Consider the following 21193-nt stretch of genomic DNA (forward strand, 5'->3'; position numbering starts at 1 on the left):
GGTCTCGTATGAGCGGAAACACGCATCTGTAAACCAGTTTGTTGAGCCTCCGTGCACCTCTTTCATTACGGTGATTGCAATCTAAAAAAGAGATTAGATGAGAGGATGTACTGCATAAAGTCTATTAGAGGAATGAATTGCTTCCTGTACTCTGTGGGGTCGCTCTCTCACTGAGGATTAACTCTCTCAGGTCGATAAAAGCCTGGATTCTCCTCCTTCTTGTTCTCAAGGGGCCCATTTAAAAAACCGCCCGTCTGGAGTATACTCCTTTTTAAAAAGCCCAAAATATTAATATTTAAAAACCTCATCGATGCATTCTCAGAGGGAAAAATGTTTTCGGGCAAACAAAGAGCTTCTTTTAAAGATCAACATGAAATACTATAAACTCCTTACTAAGCTTAAATAACACACGGCATAACAGATTAAAAAAAAAAATTATAATAATAATCTGAGATAGGTACGGTGAGCACACAGTAGTCTTACCTGGTTTATATGCCATGCTCAAGGGAACCTAAATGGTATCTCTTTTCACAACAAAACACCATTATTGTCAAACCCGGAGATCCCGGAATGGCCTGTGTTTGGTCGACGCCTCGATGATTGGCTATCGTACGCCCGCACTGGAGCTTACAACAGCCAACAAATGATCAAGACTCACTTCTGCACACATTTTAAGGAATGGTAAACGCTAGACTAACAAACTGACATAGAAGTGCTGCAAACACTTCTTTACTCAGGCTGCTGTAGTCTCATTAAGTTCTGACTCTCAGGTTGGATTTGTTTATTTTTCTACAAGCGTCTAAACCTATCAGGGAATCTAATCCTCTTTCATCTTCCTTCATCCATTGAATTGGAACGAATTCAAACTGTGCAAATAAAGTAGCTGTAGCGCTAGCTCCTAATATCGTGTGTGTGTGTGTGTGTGAGTGTGTGTGTGAATGGTGCGTCTTCTTTAGTTCTCGTGCCAGACAAGATACGCTCTTTAAACAAAGAGTATATGTGAAAAATAAATTGATATAAATAATAATTGGGAGAAGAAGGTGCAATAAGGTGATTGTTTTTCTTATCTCCAAAATGACCTGGAACCATTTTATTAACAAAGTAATGTCATTAAGACCTCCGTATGCTATCACTTCCTGCACGAGGTCTCGCGGCAGCAGTGAAAAACAAGCATATACAAGCCATATATGAATAATTTAAGTGGCAGGTTGACTGAACGGAATACAATGATCTTGTTTTACTTCTTTTTTTGCAACTATAATTTGCCCAAATACTTCTTACAGCTCCACAGTACAATCACAGATAAGTAACTCGTCAGTCATGAGCAGAGAACCGGGCCTTGACTGTTTTGCCCTGGGGTGTTTCTCTACTGTAGCTGATGAGGGAGGGGGGGAAGACCTTTTCATATTACTCCACTAAAATAGATTTTCGTAGCCACTCGAGGGATTTAACCGGGTGACATTTTGGTCACAAGCTCATTTCTCTCTATGTTACCCTCATGTCACCCCCATTTACACCCTGTGGCAAGATATGCAAAAACCTATTACAAGATGTTGCAGATAGGATTGCCAACGACGCGATGGGGATAATGTCGAATGCCTTGAAAGTGTTCGCTTTTACATGGAACTAGGAAGCATTGTGAAACAGGGCTTTCACCGTCATTAAGATGTAGGGTGCATCACAATCCTGGAGAGGCGTGGAGAGGTTTTTAAGGTTGAGTTGAGGTGAAAGCCAAGGTTCAGTTTGATGGAATTAGACAAACCACCATTTAATGGTCTGACAAAAAGCACAATTCCCGATCGCCGACTGCCAGAAGTAGTTTTAATCTGTAGCTAGTCATTTAGTTAAACACAAACACCGACAGTAAATCAGGTGTGTTTATTTCAAAAGCCTTCAGCTGATTTACGGTAGATGATCAAACAACAATAAGAAGCAATTAATGGTAAACTAATGGTTTGCATTTGCATTTTCAAAATTCTATGTGATTTTTGTCCTACAGGGAGCAGAATAACTTGCTGTCCTCTTTAAAACCTGCTAATGCTAACACGTTAGCAACAAAAATCCAAGCCCACTTACAAATCCAGCAAACATAGACCAATGTTACCATCACTCTCTGTTGAATATCAAGAAAACCTGTACGGATTCTGATTGTGGTTTATTGCTGTGCATACATACATAGGCTTTTCAGCACTTATCTGAAAATGACTGCTGATATGCTCTTTTTTACCCTTGAGCTTTAAAGGTAAGTGTGAGTTGTATATCTTTAATAGTACACACATGTACTGAATGTTCCTTTCTGAGAATAAGAAGACCATAGAGAGCAAATCATTTGCAAACCCATCAGCGTTTCTGAAAATGGCTTCAAGTTCTCCATTATCACATGCCTGTTTTCATGAACTGAGCTTTCAACTGTCTTTCTATCTGCTGATTACAGAAGCACTCAATCAGGACTAACAGATACTGTTGATACAAATATTTGTACTTATTAGCAGTTGTTTCTTGTCGTCGACTCCGTCTGCTCTTGGTGATGGTTTGAGAGTCAAACCAAAAAGCTGTAGGCCTGTCTGCTTAAGAAGGCAGTGTGAGAAAGCTGAAAATAATCACAGCATCTCATTAACACCCTGTTCAGTAGTTTTACAGACAGTACACACCCATGCACTTATCAGTGTGTGTGTGTGTGTGTGTGTGTGTGTGTTCACATGATGGTATCTGTCACTGTAGATATTCCTCTTTCCTCCCTCTCTCCAACCCTCCTCTTAGATGATTGATATCCTTTTTTTGTCTTTTGGCTCTTTTCCCCTCTCCTGTGTCTTTTACTAGATAGTGTGTGTGTGTGTGTGTGTGTGTGTGTGTGTGTGTGTGTGTGCACGCGCGCACACGTGTGTGTGTGTGTGCCCCTTGCTTCCACTGCTCTGCCCTTTTTTCGTATTGGGGTGCGATCGATCTCTGTCTGGCAAGAGGATTTTTTTTTTTTTGCCCCTCTGCAGTTGCGTTTTGAGTCATCCTGTACTCTCCCTGTTAGGTCAATCATAGCAGAAAGGGTCTCGCTTATGTGTCCTGGGATTTATGCAGTGGTGGTCCTCCATTGGACAGCCGTAACACCCTCTTTTCAAATATCCATAACTGGTTCTGTGCATTTGGGAGGTCAAAGCTGATAAAGATGTATTTATTCCAGTGTATGTCCCGTTGGATAAAAAAGTAAAGATTTTACTTGCTGATAAAATAGACAACCAATAGTTGTGTTTTGAAAGTCCAGGGCCTTTATTAAAATGTTTTTAGTACTGGAACTCAGCCTTAAGATGATTTCTGACAGTCTTTGGAAGATGAGACAAGATCAAGGCAATGGTGGAGGAGATTGATGCCAGACAACATGTATCATTCAGTGGACTAAATAGTGGATTAACAAACAAAGCCGCACACGCTCCTTGGGAGTGTTTAACCGCTGTGTATTGTTCAGAAAGTTGAGTCTAAGTTTGCCACGAGCTCGGACGCAAAAGCATCCCAAACTGCGTCACCCCGACTCGACCAAGAGGAGAATCGCTAAAGTCAGGGCGAGATTTCTCTTAGAGATAATATTGTTTCCACGACAAAGTAATGGCTTCTGGCTCAGTCATTATATTAAATGCACACAGGTACAGTATTAACACACACAGACATTAATTTAACACACACTCCTAATTTCACTTCTAAACAGTGTCATCATTTGCATGCAAAATCCTGTAACAATCCTGCAATGCTACTGGGAACCCTGAATTAAATCTGCATGCCACAGTTGCAGACAATGAACATCACATCTGTATGACTCAACATCTGTGGACCACCAGTCTTGCACAACAGTTGCAAACAAAACAACACTGCTGTGTTCAGTTTGTCAACAGAAAAACTGATTTGCACTTGTGATCCTTTCCTTCTCCCCCTCAGCTCCCCCGATGATCCGGCTGTCAGTCAACGACACGGTGGTGGTGGACCCCGGGCAGGACGTGCTCCTGACCTGTGAGGTGACGTCGGGTTTCCCCCCGCCGACGGTGACGTGGTCGCGTTATCCCGGCCCCCTTCCCCTCAGCGCACAAGTTCGAGGGACGACGCTGATCCTGCGGGCCGTCACCCCGGCCGACGCGGGCTTCTACAACTGCTCAGCTGTCAACAACGTGGGCAACCCCGCTCGCAAGAACGCCAATCTGGTTGTCAGGAGTAAGTGCGTGTGTTTGTTGCCGGGTGACAGTGAGACAGACGGTGGGAGAAATGTGAGTGAGCGTGGGTGAGGTTCAAGGTATTCGCGTGTATCATTTTCACTCGGATTCAAAATGCTTGTACCAGACATGACATCATTTATGTGCGCTCATCCGGCAACATTTTGCTTCTAATTTCCCAGCTCTGAAGCTATATTTTAAAGGTGCATTATGCAACAATCCCCCCGCACTCTAATCTCCCCGTCTGAGAAGAGTCGACTGATGCGAGTGATGGCTTTCAAGGTTAAAGGAGCAGTTAGCGGCTACTCTGGTGATATGCTGCCCCCTGTTTGTTTTGAGGCGGCACATTCTTACGTACTGCACCTTTAACAGCGTTGTCGTCATTCCGTAATTAACTCCCTTAAAATAGCAGACAGTATAATCAAGAGATTATAAAAGCACACTGATTCTTTGTCCTCTGTTGACAAAGCAGATGCACACCTAATAGATATCTGAGTGTTCCTAAATCATTGGATTAAAGATACTGTATTTTTTTTTTTCATTTTCAAAAGTGCCATCTGTCGCGTCCCTGCCAGCTTTTAGTGTGCAAATTTATTCACGTGCGCTGGAAGCGACTGAGTGGCGCGCGACTCGCGAAAGCAGTCGATTTGTCATTACAGCGAGCCGACGTGAAATCTCGTCAGAATAGGCGGGTTAAGGATTGCTCTTTTTTCCTTTGCCGTTAAAACAGAAGCCTTCCATTCTTCCTCCCCTCCGGCTATTTTTAGCCCCTTTAATCATCTTTATTCACTCCAATTAGTTAGACTGGAGTGGAAGCAATTAGCGACAGTCTCTTCTGTTAGTTAACACTGTGGAGAACGTATGCTGGATGGGTTTCTCCTGTTAGCTTAATGGGCCTGAACGCATCATCACACCAGCACAGGTGGCGAGACGATGAGTGAGACGCACACACACACACACACACACACACACACACACACACACACACTCACACACACACACACACACAGGCACATCCAGTGAGCGCTAAGAGATAGGAGTCTGCAGGTAGGCAGGCGACACAGTTGCACATGAATGCGCAGCCAGCTCACAGGCTCCCACGTCGCAGGCACACACAGCATCGTCTCCACACTAAGCAGGTAAAGTTGCAGGATCATGTTAACCATATGGTCACCATTTCACATCCGCGGCTCCACCCAGGCGCCTTGTTAACAAGCTTCGAGAGGAGTTTGATTTGGAGCTCTCCTCTCCTCCTCGCCGCCTGTCTCTCGCCTTAGCGGGGGGAAAACTGTGAGCTGTTTTGTATTCAACATGGAAATCTGTTGGGGAAACGCAGCCTTTGAAACTGAAAATTAAATGTGACAGAGTGAGAGTTACTCTTTGTCCTTGATTTTGTTCCCCCCCCCCTTTCTCTGTATCCCTTTGTTATTTTATTCACACTTGCTCCTTTTGTCTCTCCCTCCTTCACAATTTGCCTCTTCCTCTCTCTCTCTCTCTCTCTTTTTCTTCTTCAATTTCCTTTTTCCTTTGGTTTTCTTTATTGTCATTCTGCCCCTCTTCCGATGCCTCGCACTCTACGTTGCAAGCTCATCTACCATTCCGTGTTAGCCATCTTCCCCCTCCTTCATCTGCTTTATTTTTATTTTAATTGCCTTTTTTGTACTCTCCCTGTCTCTCTCACAACTCTGTCCATTCTGCTATTCCTAAACCTAGATTTAATCTCCGTTTTCAAATTTAAATTTCAGTCATATTCAACAAATTTTAGCAAAATTCAGCGGCATGAATATGTGTGTAGATATATGTAGATAAGTAAGCGCTCCCTAGATAGAGGCAGCAGGTAGGAGACTATTAAACACATACCCTAATGATCATACCTCAAACACAAGTCCTCTCACTTTGCACAGTTCTGTTTAAAACGAGAGGCAACAGGCTTTTGTATTCATTAGAAGTGCGTTTTATTTGTCTGCCATGTCAGCCAAAAAGGATAGATTAGCCTTTTTCTCATGCTTTTGCAATAATTTTACTGATAATTCAGTAATATCCTGAATGCACAAAAAATAATAACTTCTAGAAACACAACAGCTCCCCCATGCAGGGCCAGCCGAATGCAAATTTGGGAGGGAATGAGTGAATTACAAGCTAGATTCATGAGCTGCTTGACATTCATAAGAAGTAGGTAGATTATACTTCTGGAATTGTGTAGAAGAGTGTATAGATGAGATCCAACATTGAGGATTTAGAAGCAGTTGCAGATTGCAACTGACTGAACACACTTCATTTCATGTGAAAAGCCTTCTCCGGAGCCAGCGTTTGGTTTGGTCTGTTCTGGGCTACTGTAGAAACATGGAGGTGCAACATGGCAGATTCACTTGAAGGCCATGAAAAACACATCGATTATTAGTTTCAGATGATTATATATCAATACAAATTTACATACATACATACATAAAAAAAGTGTTTTTTTTTTTTTATGCATTTAGCTCTTTTCACTGTCGGATGTTAGAGAGCATCGCAATTATTTTGAAGGTGACGTCCCGCCTCCATTATTAATATCAGGACTTCACCACAGCCTTCCTCTCACACTGTACCTTCTTCTCTCTTCCTCCTCCTCACCCTGACACCGCCGCACACAGCAATGAGCAACCTGACCTTCCAGATCACACCGGACTCCAACAAGGACAGCGAGACCATCCAAATGGGTCGGGACCTCAAGCTGTCGTGCCACGTCGACGCCACCCCGCAGGACAAGGTCAACTACACATGGTACAAGAACGGCGCACCCGTCTTCAATTCAGATAGCCTGATCCTGCTTCGCAGTGACCCAGACATGGCACCCGGCACGAGCAGCTTGGAGATTGTGGACATGAAGTTCAGAGACTTGGCGACCTACAGCTGCGTGGCGAACTTCCCAGGGAGCAGAGTGCCGGAGCTCCGCGTGGATGTCAACATCTCTCAGAGCAGCGGTGAGGGTTTCTTATTTTTTTTTGCTTTTCACACCTCTGTCAGTCTGAGACCAGTATTTATGACTTCATAAGTGTCAGCTATAAAGTAGGTTCATGGCTACATTGTACTGTCAAAAAAAAAAAAAAAAAAGATTTGATGGGAAGATTTTCTACAAGCAAGAAAGAACAAGTCTAAATGTTCAAATAGCTGCAATTCATTATCCAAGCTGATGATATCCTTAACACACAGTAAGTTTTGAGTTATTAAAAAAAAAAAAAAAAACACTCCTAAAAAGGATATTTTGCTTTGTCATGCCAGTATATCTCCTTTATTAACACTTTTTCTTCTCAGAATAGGCACTCTGTGTACAGTATATGCATACTACGTACAATATACAGTGTAACCCTGACGCATGACGCAGAGTGTTATGTTTACATTAGAATCAAGGACATCATTGCGAGCCAAATAGCAGATTTAACTTGACAGCTGAAAAATCATTAAGTGCCATTATCATCATTAGTTTCCCAGCAAGCAAAAAAGCCGCGTGCAACTTCTAACATATATGTAGAAGGCACCGATACATCACCGTCAATTAAATATGAATACTATCATGTTTCTCTGCCCATTCTGAACTAAAAGACTGATATTTAAGATAATATTTTAAATATACATGATGGCAGGAGACCTACTGTTAGCACCTGACACGGACAACGTATGCGGTGCATTTGGCAGGTGCTAATGTCACTGAGAGAACGTGAATAGAATTTCTAGTTTATGGGGTTTAAACACAACGGAGCCAGCAGAGAGGTGAGATAGTGGCTGATGTGTCACTTTAACTTAAATCCCTCCATGGATTATACCACGGAAGCCAGTGTCCATTTTCCATTTTTCCTAAGATCGCACTATAAAACCTGTGTCGGTGAAATTTGAGAAACTATAGGTTAGATGGAGAGTGCAAAAGAAACCCCCACACTTTTGATTTAAACATTACATAGTTAACATTCTTTTTGTTGTTTCCCAATCTACATCGGCAGTGGTTTGACTTTTTCAACCTACTCTGTAACTTTCGCTCCATTATTTGATTCGACACAAAGAATTTAAGATCACAGCGGCGTATGATAACAGCATGTGTATGTGTGTTTCTGTGTTCTTTCTCATGTGTGATAAAATCTTAATGTGAGCTATTAATACTGAGCAGTGATCTTTTTTTAATGTCCCCGTGTTGCACTGAAACTCCGCTGATTGTCCAATAAAGTTAGCCTTGTAAATGTCACACTCTTTCATACCTTTTTATTCTCCGTCTGTCTCTGATATGTAGTTTCTCTGTTCACGCCGTCCGCAAATGTTTCAGTCGCGCCCACCTCCTGACTTTGTTATTTCGCGACAGCATTCCCCTCTTCTCCACTGTGCACTTAAGTGCTTTTTTTTTTTTTTTTTTTTACTTACTCTCACAATTAAGAGAGACGAAACCGAATGACATAAACTTTGTTCAAGGTTGTTTTCTTTGAGCTCACATACTAATGTATTTTTATGTTTTAAAAACCAGAAGATTGTAATAACTCTCGGTTTAATCACAGATCTATCTGTCCTTTTATTAGAAATTCACAAGCCACAACATATCAGATTTTCCTTCAGCTTTTTTTTTTTATGGTGAAGCTTCTTTATGAATATTGTATGAAGATTGTTTTCCTTTATTGCAGCAATTTGTATCATTGTTAAGAAAAGTCATACTTTTCAAATGCATTATTCATGTTTGCTGGAATTGATATAGAACAAAAGAGACTTAAGCTCCCTCTCTCTCTCTCTCTCTCTCTTCCCTCGTCTCCCCTCCAGTCTCTCCTCCGATGCTGTCGGTTCCACCCGGAGGTCAGGTGGTCAGCGTGCGAGAGGGAGGCAACGCCGAGCTGGTGTGCTTGGTGGTGGACGGCAAGCCGCGTCCGCCTGTGCTGTGGTCGCGGCTGGAAAAGGACCTGCTGATGCCGTCAGGGGCGACCATGGTGGAGACGCCCGATGGCCGCCTGAGGCTGAAGAACGTCAGCCGGGACATGATGGGGCTGTACCGGTGCCAGACGGCTCCTTACAACGGGCTGAACATCAAGCGCAGAGAGGCGCAGGTCCAACTCAATGTGCAGTGTAGGTATCAGCGGAGAGCGACGTTTGGCAGGCTTCATTTCGGGTTAAAGTGTAAAGGATACCTGATAGTACCTCACGCCTACACCTCCACAGAACATGCAAACTTTCTCTTTGTTGCCATGGTGATGTCAGAGCTCTATTAACACTGCTCTTTTCTGGTTCCCCCCTCCTTGAATAATGGCATAATCTTCACACTTTTTTTTTCTCAAAACTGTGCACCCCAAAGACAGGTGTGGTGATGTAAAGAGTGTTTAAAAGGTGAGAGAGAAAGAGAATAAGAACACACCTCTATGGCTTAGAGGCTGTTTTTCGCTAACCCAGCTCCTTCCACTTCTCCGTCTCTTTCCTCTTTGGGTCTGTCGTTATTAAACCTCCCGGAGGACGGGCTTTGAGAGAGGAACACTGTCTCTCTTGCTAAATGTGACACCTAATTTCAATGCCTTTCCCTCCCATGGGGTTACCCTACTTTTACTTACCTCTGCAGCGCTTGAACTGTGCTACATAGAGACGGTGTTTCTGACGACTCTGCCTGCGCACTGTTAAAACCGCGAGAGCGTGACATGAAGTACAAATATGATTTGGATTCTGGAATCAAAAACATACATCGCCATTTATCCTTTATCAAACCATACGAAACCACTTGTCCCCCAAGGGTGCATGTGACTGCTGTCTAGTTGCTTTTCGACTCCATTACTTTTCCTTGGTTTTAAAAAAAAAACAAAATCCCACTGCTTTTGCTTCCAGGACAACAGCGTACATATTGGTAACAGGGGGTCAAATCTATAATATATGTACACCCTGTGGGCAAAATCAGTGCGCTGTATAGAAGTCGTCATCAGCCGCAGTAACACGAGGTCCCCTGCTGAATTTCCCAGCGAGTGACGGTGTTGTCATTCACATAGCATGCCGAAACCAACGGGTAAAAATCAAACATAATAACCTAAAGAAAATAATCCTTCCAGAGGATAATTGGGACGAGTCTGAGCTTCTCGGTGACGCCGCGAGCATACGAACGACTGAGGTGAGCGAAAAATATTCAAGAGGAGTTGTTCTGGCACTCGTCCAAGACGCTCGATCGGCTCTGAACTGAGGAGTTCAAGGAAGTCGAGACAGCTTGTTGTCTTTGCGTCCTCTGTAGGTGCAAACCATCAAAAAAGCGGAAAAAACTCCAAGCGTTGTAGCCATTTTTCATATCATAAAAACTTAACATTCGCTAGTTTAAAATGTTGTTGGATGAATGAGTAATGAACTGTTTTGGTTAAAACTGCATTTTGCATTGGTAGAAGCTTGATTTAATCAAGTAAATTTATGTTAACAAGAATTCAGTACACAATACAGCCCTTTCAGCACACTCCCAGTGTGTCCTGCGTACAAGGTCAAGCTCAAAGGCTACTGCTATTAAATTAATGAGTGTAGGCTACAGTATATTAGAAAAACACGAGGATGAAAAAGCAAGTTTTGTGCATCTAGAAAACATAAAATCACAAACGGCTCTATAAGAGATGAAACATGAAAGTGGTCTGCGTTAATGAAGCTGTTCAGAGTCGGGAATTTGTTTTTCCTCAGCCAAAATTTCTCAAATTTTACATTTTAAGTCACAGAACAACTGCATGTTATCAGATTTCTTAAGGGGTAACACCACCTACTTCAGTTTGTTTAGAGAAAGCTGCAAATAATATACATTTCTAGCAGTTGCATTGTGGGTAATGTAGGCACCCAGTTTTTGACAAGCAGTCTACTGGTTTAGCATTGCGCTCCCTTGACACTGTCGGACTCTTCATGGAAACTTTTCCACATATTATTCTTGTTGAAAACATGGCGCCTACATTTCCCACAATCCAACCGAGCCACTGAGTGACGTCACTGGAGGCAATTCACCTGATTCCATGCAGCTTCCTCTGGAGCCACAAAAGGCATATGTAGTATTACTCCTCAAGCCCTATAAACACACTTGAGCGTCTGAAATTGGGTGAGTTACCTTAATAAACATATCTTAGCCTCCAGTTCCACATTTCTTCCCATATTAGCTCCATTAACTTGTTGCCAATCAAGCCATTTCTTTTGATAGAGCCATTATAAGCTTTATTCAGTTTTAAGACAATAAAAGAAAAAACAACTACGCATTGTGTGAGAGTAACAAAGCTGGTAGGACTAAATTCTCTCTTTGATATATGTTGATATATATATATATATATATATATATATATATATATATATATATATATATATATATATATATATATATTAAAAAAAACACCCAAGTCCACTCCTCTCCTCTCCTCTCCTCTCCTCTCCTCTCCAAGAAGGATTTACAGGGCACGCTAATGCAAGCGGGGCGGAAGGGCAACACTCTGTGAGCTCTGCTGTCCGCACCGGCCGAGGCTGATTAATGGACCAGGTGGCCGCCCCGCTCTGGACAGAGAAAGAAACAGAGAGATGACACAGATACATGAGCAGGACCGAAAAAGGGCCGAGAGAAACAGGGTTAAGAGTGAGCTTGAAAAAAGAGAAAAGTGGGGTTAGGGATGGTGGGGAAAAGGGGGAAGGAGGGCACGGCTGAGGTGCTGAGAAAAAAGATGGGATGATTGGGAGGCGGGGCGGAGTAAAACAGACTGGGAAATACAAAAACACCAAAAAAGAGTGGAGCCTACTGTTTATATTTCCTCTCTTCCATTGAACTTCATTTGTTTGTTTCGCCTCCTTCCATTGAGCCTTGCTGATCAATGCGAGGGAAGGATGCCATCATTTTTTCATGGCAGCTATAATTAAATGGATACGCGCGCTCTCGCAAACTCCCGCCTCACCCACTTCCTCTATCCGCCTCGCGTCCCCTTCTCCGCTTGCCCACTCTCCCTCTTGCGAGGTGGCTGTTCTTCCTCATTGCCGTTCTCATCATCATCAATCAGCTAACTGCTGGCCATGAGAGAGGACCTCTCTCCGTCTTGTCATTCCCCTTTCTGCATCCTGCATTCTCCCATTCTCTTCCCCACCTCCCGCACTCAATCATCGACTTCTCTCACTCTCACGCCGCACTTTCCCCCGTCATTTGTCTTCTTCATTGTCTTCACCTTTAGGAGCTGTTTCTCTCCTCCCTTCATCCCGCCGCGCTCACCTCCCTCCCTCTCTCGGCCTCATGTAAATTGATTTTCTCTTTGTGTAATGTAAATGTTTGGCTTGGTCAGTGTTGCATTCCCCCGGATGGAATCCATTTTGCATTCAATAAGACAGATAGCGATGGCGTGTTTACATGGATTATGGTCCCTCTGACTATGAAGCATCGCGGTGGTGGTGCCGCGAGTCTTGAATGAGTAGCAATGAACAAAAGCTCGGGGGAGTTCGACTGTTGAGAAACTTACATAATTGTTGAAATTAATCCTCAAGGCAAGGTAAGAGATCGTAATAACTTGTCAGAACTCTACTGAGGACGGGATGATTTATAAACCGCTCACAAACCAGCTCACAGCACGCCGCCTCTCTTCTCTCCCTCCCTCCCGCCTCGCACCGCCACTGTCACTCCCAAGTTTGCCTGCCTCTTCTTTGCCCTTGCCACCTGTTTCCAAAGTCAGATCAGCCATCAGTATGCATATGTGTGCAGGGTATGTGACCATACACTAATCAGTCCATAGGATTACAGTATGACCTTTGACCACCCGCCCATCCCTCAGCTCCATCGCATGGTGCCACAGGAAGTGTAGGTAGGTAACACAGTCATTTCAAGAGGTCAGAAAACACCCAGAAGTAAATGACAAGATTCTATATAAAATAAAAAAATAAATAAAGTGGGAAGCTGTAAATATGTTGCATGCACAAGCTGGGAGACTGGCAGTCAACACATGCTGAGAAGTTAAGTGTTATGGAGGCTTCAGGTCTTTTTAACATGCAGGTGCTTACTCGTGTCCCTCTGACTGGAGTGCAAGCGCAGAATGGTAAACTGAGGATTTGGTTTGGCTGTGTGTACCAGTTCCTAAAGGAAAAAGAAGGGGGAAAAAAAAGGAGTGAAGGCTTAACTCGCAGAGAGAATGCATTTCTTCATATTTTATTCATATGTCTTGTTGTGTATGTTTTGTTTTGTTGTGTGTCTTGAACCCACACGGCTACAGTTTTTTTCTTTTTTGTTGTTTTATTAACTCTAACGATCGTCGCTGTCCAGTAAAAAAAACAAAAACCCTTCTATCTAAAATGTCAACTTTTTCTTGAGCTGAGAAAAACAGAAGTGTTTTCAGCTTTGTGTCGATGCATTTTTCAGAAGACTCTGTCGCTTCATGAATAGTTTGTTTGGCATTAAAAATGTAATTGTCTCAACTTGTAAAAGTGCACTGCTCCCTTCTATTGAAAAATCCCAAAACACCAAATTTGGAGATTCACTTGACAGCGATGCTATGTTGAAATGTGGCTAAAAACATATATAATAACCATTGTTTATAAATGGTAGTGAGTGCAACACCACCGTGGTAAAATGCATGACCTCTTCTTGTGCTACCTTGTTTTTTAAGCCACACACGATATAACCTATAATGCCTAGTTCCGGCAAGACTACACTTTGTATAGCCTAGTTATTAAACTTCAAACCAATTGATGAAAAAGCAAAAAAAAAAAAAAAAAAAAAAACAATGTTATGAAGAAATTGGAATTTTGGGCGATTTGGCACCCCCTTGCCACACTGTTGCAAATACAAATCCCAGGTCTGTAACAATTTAGTTGCTAGGTACAAGCAAATCTCAGAAAACGTATATATATTTATATATATGTATATGTATATTGCAATACAAGACACTGTACCAACAAATTCGTTTTGAAGCTGTTAGTTTAAGGTAAAATAGTTACACAATGTTGCTTTAACCAACAACTAACTATCAATTAATGTTATTAATGATGGTTTTTATAAAGTGTTACCAAACATGTCGAGGCCGTAAAGTGTGTTGTTGTCTCCTAAAAAACAACAGTGAGCTACTTCCCTTTTGTAAAAGATATGAAATATGAATACCAATCAATCGGAACTTGATTTTTGTACCACCTTATTTTACAAAGCTGATAAAAAAAACAATAGTAAACATTAAAGTTAACAGTAAAACACATAAGATAAATAAGCCAATAAGATGCATGATGCATAGAACAAAATAAAATAGAAACAAGGCAATAAAACATTTAGAAATGAGAATATGACATCTTTACAAAAGTAAGTAATGTGCACAAAACATCCCAAATGAAGAAGTCAAGCTCAAGAAATAGCTGTTACTTTTGATGTTGTTTTTATCAATACTGTGTAGTGCTTGTTAAGGAAATCTCTCGATCAGCTGTTTAAACATTAGAATAATGTCTCCGTCAGCTCTGCGATTGTGGAAATCCCTGGTTGAATATCTTTCTATTACTGTTGTCATGACTCCTGCTGAGACGTTTAATTCCTCCCAGAGATTTCTACATTGTATCGGCACAATAAGAGCATCTCCCTGCCTCAGTGTCTGCTTCCTATGTTATCGTTCCATCTGCCTTTGCCGGTCCTCCTCAGCGTGGCTCATCCGTGGCCCTATCTTTCTAAATTACAGGCATAACATAGATTAGACTGTAATTACACATCTGTGTCTGATAAACTTGATTCATAAGGGACTCTAGTCATGCCACCTCACCTCTGGGGGCCTTAACACTGGATCTCATCACCGTTAGCACGACAATACCGCCATTAGCATCTTGTCTATTATCTACATGATTAGCCAGGGGTGAACTAGCTGGCTGGTGATTTGTGGCAGAGTCATTCGGCTGCGTTGCATCTCGGCTGACCCCGGGGCGAGAGCAGCTAGTCAGTCATTAGCGGAGCCACATATCGCTGCTGACAGGTTAATTACAGCTGGTTAGGATAGGTTAGCAGCAGGGATGGGATCGTGCCTCGTGGAAAATGCCTGATTCCCACAAGGCGGTTACAGTTGCTCTGTGTCAGATGATTTGTCAAAGCTAATGTTTTCTGATGCTGTGAGGAAATTTACACGGCGGAGAATAAAAAAAGATGACGAGGCATGGAGAATGAGACACGCGCGATGGTAATGAATGCACACTGCTGCAGCTCGTTTTGTACTGTTCACATCCCTGAGCTCAAGAAACCCTTCTCAAACCTTTTTCTGTTTCAGTTTATCTCCATCTCCCTCTTTATGAGGTAAATGGATTTTAAAAATGAAAAGCGATTAGGGATAATGGGTTTTACATGGATTCACATGGTCACTAAGCTTAATCACAAAGTAAGAAACCAAGAAATCAAAGATTTAGAAACAGTTCTAATCTGTTCGGTACAGAAGAAACTGATTCTGGGTGTCTCTCTGGGTGTCCAATGCTTATCGGATCCACTTACCATTTTTAAAATGGTTAGTGGATCCAGTGTGTTTACAGAAGCTTTATAAACCAGCCTGGAACTCTGTTGTCTTTTTGGGGACTGCAATAAATCCATAATGGTAATTCCGTATTGCTTCTGTGAATATTTTATCCACTCTTCTATGATAAAAAAAAAAAAAATTACCACAGATGCTAGCCGGCCATATTTGATCGATCCGAAGTTTGTTATCGACTCGTCCATTAATGGGAGGCCGGTCAGACGAATTTGTGCATGAGCGCGTATGCCAGCGCGCACACAGTGCGATTGCCAAGACCTTCCAAAAGATTTAAAAAAGCCAAACATCTTATTCATTATGATGTGATTAAATTTCAGTGTGATTCCATTTTTTCGATTTTGTTTTCATTCCTTTGCCTTTGTGGTCATAGAGCTATTTACACATTCAAGGACTTCACTCCAGCCACACACACACACACACACACAAAATGATGTACATAACTTAATTTTGCACTACAGGGTGATGTAGCACAGATATTATCACAACAAGACACGACCAGACTGTTTGGCCTTGGTGGAAGTGCCATTCTAGTTTCTTCATGGAGTACCTTCTATTTTCAGATCTGTATACCTCTAGAATCTATTTCTTTTACTCTTTATACTTATATTTTTGTGTCATTGTGCTGCTACACTCACCACCCATGTCATACTATGATGTTTTAAGCCACTCAAATACTTAAATCAATTCAAACTTCCCAAATCAAATAACATAAGCTCTGTCTTTAACTTATCAATTGCAGTAAAGAATCTAATAATCAATTAATAATTAAATGGACAACATGTACATACATTCTCATAGCTTCTTTGGCCTCTGCGCCTCATATCCTTAGATTAGTTGACATGTAACTACCGTATGTCTGAAAAAAATTCTTGTGTCTCCTCAGATCCTCCTATACTGGACCCGGTCTTCCAGGACATGCGCTCGAGGAACTATCAGATGGTGACCCTGACGTGCACGGTCCTGCGGTCGAACCCGCCTCGCCTGACAGACATCCGCTGGTTCCGCAATGGCGACCTCATCCGCATGCCGATGCCGGACCTGAAGGAGACACCGGAGCTGAAGTTCAAGCTGGAGCCCAACAACAACGGCTCCTACGAGTGCCGAGTCAGCAACAACGCGGGGACGTCGACTTGCACGTTTAATGTCTCAGGTGAGCGAGCAGAAGCGAGGCGGTCGTTTGTAATCCATCTGCGGAAAAGAATCACGTCCATCTATCTGCTTAACATCCATCCATCATAAATCCATGTGTGGACCTAAGGGTAGGACCACCGCCCCTCTCGGTGTCCCCATGTTGGGATAAAAGCTGCAAAAGTGCCCTCTTGTAGATAAAATAAGATAACGAGCCCTCTATATGGTGCCCTTTTCCAGTCAAAAAGTAAATTTTTCCCCTTGTGTTTCATTACAGAGGTGCAACCTTTTCTAACCCAAAGCTAAAAAAAGTAAACGTAACAAGGGCTTGTTACTATTACACTATGAATATATCATAATTTTCTTTTTTGCTCTCCACCTTTTCTCCGCCATCCCCTCAGCCAAACCCTACAACGCCGAGTTCTACTTCGACACACCCAACCCAGTCAGAATCCTAAAAGGGAACAACTATTCCTACAACCTGCAGTGGACACAGCGAGACCCCGAGGCCACAGACCAGATCATAGGCTACTGGTTTAATGTCCGCAAGGTAAAGCACTCAATATCTATGTATACGTACACACTTTCATGTCTCTTGGCTCTGGCATACATCTGAGTGACGTGACTTGACAAACAGGAACTCACTGACTCTGTTTATCCAAAGCTCACAAGACTGACGTTCATCATCACGAATTAAACCTCAGAAAAACTCCGGTTACCTGCTTGTGTTTGCGAGTTCGGCATCACGTTGACCGAGCGGACTCGCATGTGTTCCGACAAGAACACACACAAACACAAGATTGTATGTAGTAAAGCGTGCATGCTCAGTTAACATTAGGCTCCATGAGCTCAGGGAGTGTCAGGCATGTGTAGTCAATCAATAGAGACCTGAACGGAATTACAACAGTGATACAGCCTCCTCTCCTCTCCTATCCTTCCCCTCTTGTTTTGGCTGTTTACCGATTTCAAGAAAAGATCTTTTTCTGATGTAATTCTTGCCCAGATTTCATGTTCCCATGCATGGAGAAGATTGTTGTTTCCAAGAAGACACTGCTTTTCGCAGTAAACACGCCTCTCTTGCAGTGAAGCGTGTCTCGAAAATGCTTTCGGTACAACAAAGTGAATGGAAAAGAGAGCAAACACGGCCGTACTATGCAGCAGCGCAAGTAAACAAAGCAGAAACTGAATCTTTTGGCGCTGCGTTGTCTTTGGCTTTGTATTCTGATGATCTCGTTTTCACTTGGACGTTTTAAATGTTGTTTATCCAGATGTCACTCACCGAGGTCAGTGTCGATCTGCCAATATCAAAAATAGATATACGCAACTAGATGTTTTCCAAATTAACTCCAGGGACTTTAGCTCACTGCCCTTTAACCTCTTGTGTTATCTCCTCGCTTCCTGTTACGTAATTCTTTATTAATAGCCGTCACATCCCCCTTCAATAGTCAGCGCACATCACTCAGCTTTACCAAACAAAGGCTTCATTTTCCACTTCCAGACAGTGGTCCAGAGATGTAGAGATGAGTGGGCCGCTCAAAGAAGCCCCATCACAATGCCTGAGCGTCATTTTTAAACTGTCCACACACAATTACTTCACTGTCTAGGCCAGATTTCAACTTTAAGTGCCAGACAGGCAATTATGTGTTTACTTCTGATGTTGTAACCAGTCCAGGCACAGCCATGGGTGGACAATTTTTTAATGGTATTTTCATGTTTTATCTTGTCCTCAAAATGATTGAGTTTGCCTTGACGTGACTTCATTTTCACAAGCCTGCGAGGGGTGTTCAATTAGCCTCGCAGTCACAAACTGAAACTTAAAATTCTTATGCACTGGAAGTAAACTCTTGACCCTGAAATGCCCAGACAGCTGCTGGTGGCAAAAAAAAAAAAAGTTATTGTTCTTTTGTTTCATACTTTTGAACCGCTAATACTATCCGTATGATTTAAAAACTCACATAAAGCAGAGTTTCTCACCTTTTTCAGCGGTATCACACGTCTTGTTTTGGGCCTTCAGGGGCGCCGTAGGGAGCCCGAATACCCCATCGCATTATGTGTCATTGATTGGTCAAGAGAAAACCCACGTAGCTTCTTCCTCTGGGCCGACGGGCGATGGTTGTAGCCAAGCTTGGCTGCTCATGTTCAATGGATAGTATAATGCATATCTCAGTGGACAGCACGTTGGCTTCAGTCCTGGATAACATTGGAATAAATGTATAATTGGCTGTAACTTGCTTGGGAAAAGTAGACAAAAATTCATATGGAAGTCAAAAACACCGGAGTTCTTCTTTTTAAATACACTATAAAGTTGAATTCATCCGTTCTTAGTTGAAGCAAATGTAAACCTGGGACACTAAATGAGCCAGACATCATGTATGGAGCTTGATGCTGACCGCGAGGCTAGGCTGGAAACAAACTGTATCTACACAGGAGAGTTCGTCCAGGTCTTTGAGGTTTAAACCTTGTGTTCCCATTTGGTAGGTTTTAAACCAGTAAGCCAACTGGATATGCTCTGGGAGATGCTGTGTGTGCATTTTTACACGACACGGGTAACACGCACACACAGCTTTTCCACTGCAAATGACTTGTGTGTCTAAAAGCATACTAGTTCTATCAGTACTCGTCTCAATCATGACCGATTCCTACATTTTTTTCCCCCTACTTCTATCTCTAACCGAACCTCTTAGCGGGCCCCTGATCTGAACTTTCTGTCCACATTGTGAAGGCGACCTCAGGCCACCTCCTTGTTTTGTTTCAAACATCTATTCATAGATTACTGGCCTTGAGTCAGAAGACGGGGAGGATAACAGTGAATTATACACAACTGGCTGGGGGTTGGTGCGTGCATGTGTGCATACGTGTGCGTGTGTGTGTGTGAGACGCTGAAGCGGAGGGAGTGCAGGGTCTGCCAGCTTGCTTTTGTGCGGATGAATAGCTAATTCCCCTCCTACTTTAAGTCTTGGCAGCTTACCTCATTAAGTAAGACTCTACAGGGAGACAGACAAAGAGCGCTGGCCTTCCTCAGATGCACATATGATTGAATGCCCGGGCTCTCCCTCTCTCTTGTTCCCTTCACTTTTGTCCCCCGTCCTTCTACCAGTATTTTTCATCGTCATCGAACACAGCATCTCTTCTTTTCTTTCTCCCCCATTTCTTCCTGCTTCCTCCTCCTCCTCCTCCGTCTTTCTCTCGCTTCCCATCTCTGTTATTTTCCAGCTCCAAGGTAGCGTGTGTAAGTGCGGGCTTAATGGCATTTAGCGTCTGGTGAACCGTGGCAACTAAAATAGCGCTGATGAATAGTCGCCGTGAGTTGTTATGCTGACAGTGTTAAAATAATGAGTTGCATTAAGTGGCAGTTTAGGACTTCTTAAATGTTGTTAAAGTTTAATTTGATTTCAAGGTTTTCTTACCTGCGTGTTTTTTTTTTTATGTGTGTGCATTAGAGAGCGGTGGGAAAAAGAGACCGGAGGCGGAGAAGGGGGAGGGGGGAGCGAGGGAGTGAATGAACGGGTGCGAAGGAGAGAAATAAGATGCAAATTAAAGAAAAACAGCAAATCTCACTGGTCCTCTCGACTATTAAATAGAGTATGAGAACATTCAAATGTAATACCATCTCAATTTCACAACCCATCTATTTCTGCAACACTTTCTCCAGCTCATCCTCTTAACGCCCTGACAGTCTATCTTTTTAGCACATACAAAATGATGTAGGGGCTCTCGGGGGAGACATGCAGACGCACGGGGGAATAAAAGAGGACTCAGATCAGTTCATATAGAGCGCTGCTCTTTGCTGTCTGTCTGAGCACAAAGCTATTACTTCTGTGCCCATTTGCTTTAACTTTTTGCATTTTTATTGATGTCCATGTGGGTGTTTTTTCTGTGAGTTTATGTATATTTATCGATCTTTGTGACCATGTGAATGGCCTTTTAATGCCTTTTTATTTACCGGTGTGTCCATTCCCATTTGTGTGGCTGGAATGATTTGCTCCATGACTCATTGCCAGCCTGTGAAATCCACGTTTACACGTCTTAATTTAGTTTTGTTCTCCCTGCGGAGAGCAGGGGGGTTCCCTGCGTAGGAATGAGCAGAGTTGACAGGCCCTCGTTGTTTCATCAAGCTGTCCTTACATTCCCTTTTTTCCTCACACCATAACCTCTACTCCTACGGCTTCTCAAATGAGTTCTTTGATTTGTGAGAGATGATTAAAATGTGATAATTTAACCTTTTTACAACAAGAGAGAAAGATTTAATAAGCCTTTTGATGCTCATTTCAGACTAATGAATGCAGGGCTCTTGTCTTTTGTGGATGTGTTTAAGGAAGTATCATGTAAATGTCACAGTTTCACATTTACTTGATTTACTGCTTTAAAAGGCATTTGCAAATTTGTGCACATATATTTGTGAAAAGGGAAGAGGAAGTTTAAAGG

General features: G+C 42.6%; 1 protein-coding gene across 2 annotated transcripts in view; it reads left to right on the plus strand.

Moving 5' to 3' along the window:
* mdga1 (MAM domain containing glycosylphosphatidylinositol anchor 1) overlaps positions 1-21193 on the plus strand; it is a 188518-nt gene that overhangs the window by 122559 nt on the left and 44766 nt on the right. For both annotated transcript variants that reach the window (XM_030414726.1, XM_030414727.1), the window contains exons 7-11: positions 3922-4191; positions 6824-7153; positions 8967-9266; positions 16524-16790; positions 17170-17318. In XM_030414726.1, the coding sequence (XP_030270586.1) occupies positions 3922-4191; positions 6824-7153; positions 8967-9266; positions 16524-16790; positions 17170-17318 (1316 nt within the window). The remainder of the gene's footprint in view (positions 1-3921; positions 4192-6823; positions 7154-8966; positions 9267-16523; positions 16791-17169; positions 17319-21193) is intronic.

The sequence above is a fragment of the Sparus aurata genome, chromosome 4 (assembly GCF_900880675.1).
Source record: "Sparus aurata chromosome 4, fSpaAur1.1, whole genome shotgun sequence".
Classification (NCBI taxonomy): Eukaryota; Metazoa; Chordata; class Actinopteri; order Spariformes; family Sparidae; genus Sparus; species Sparus aurata.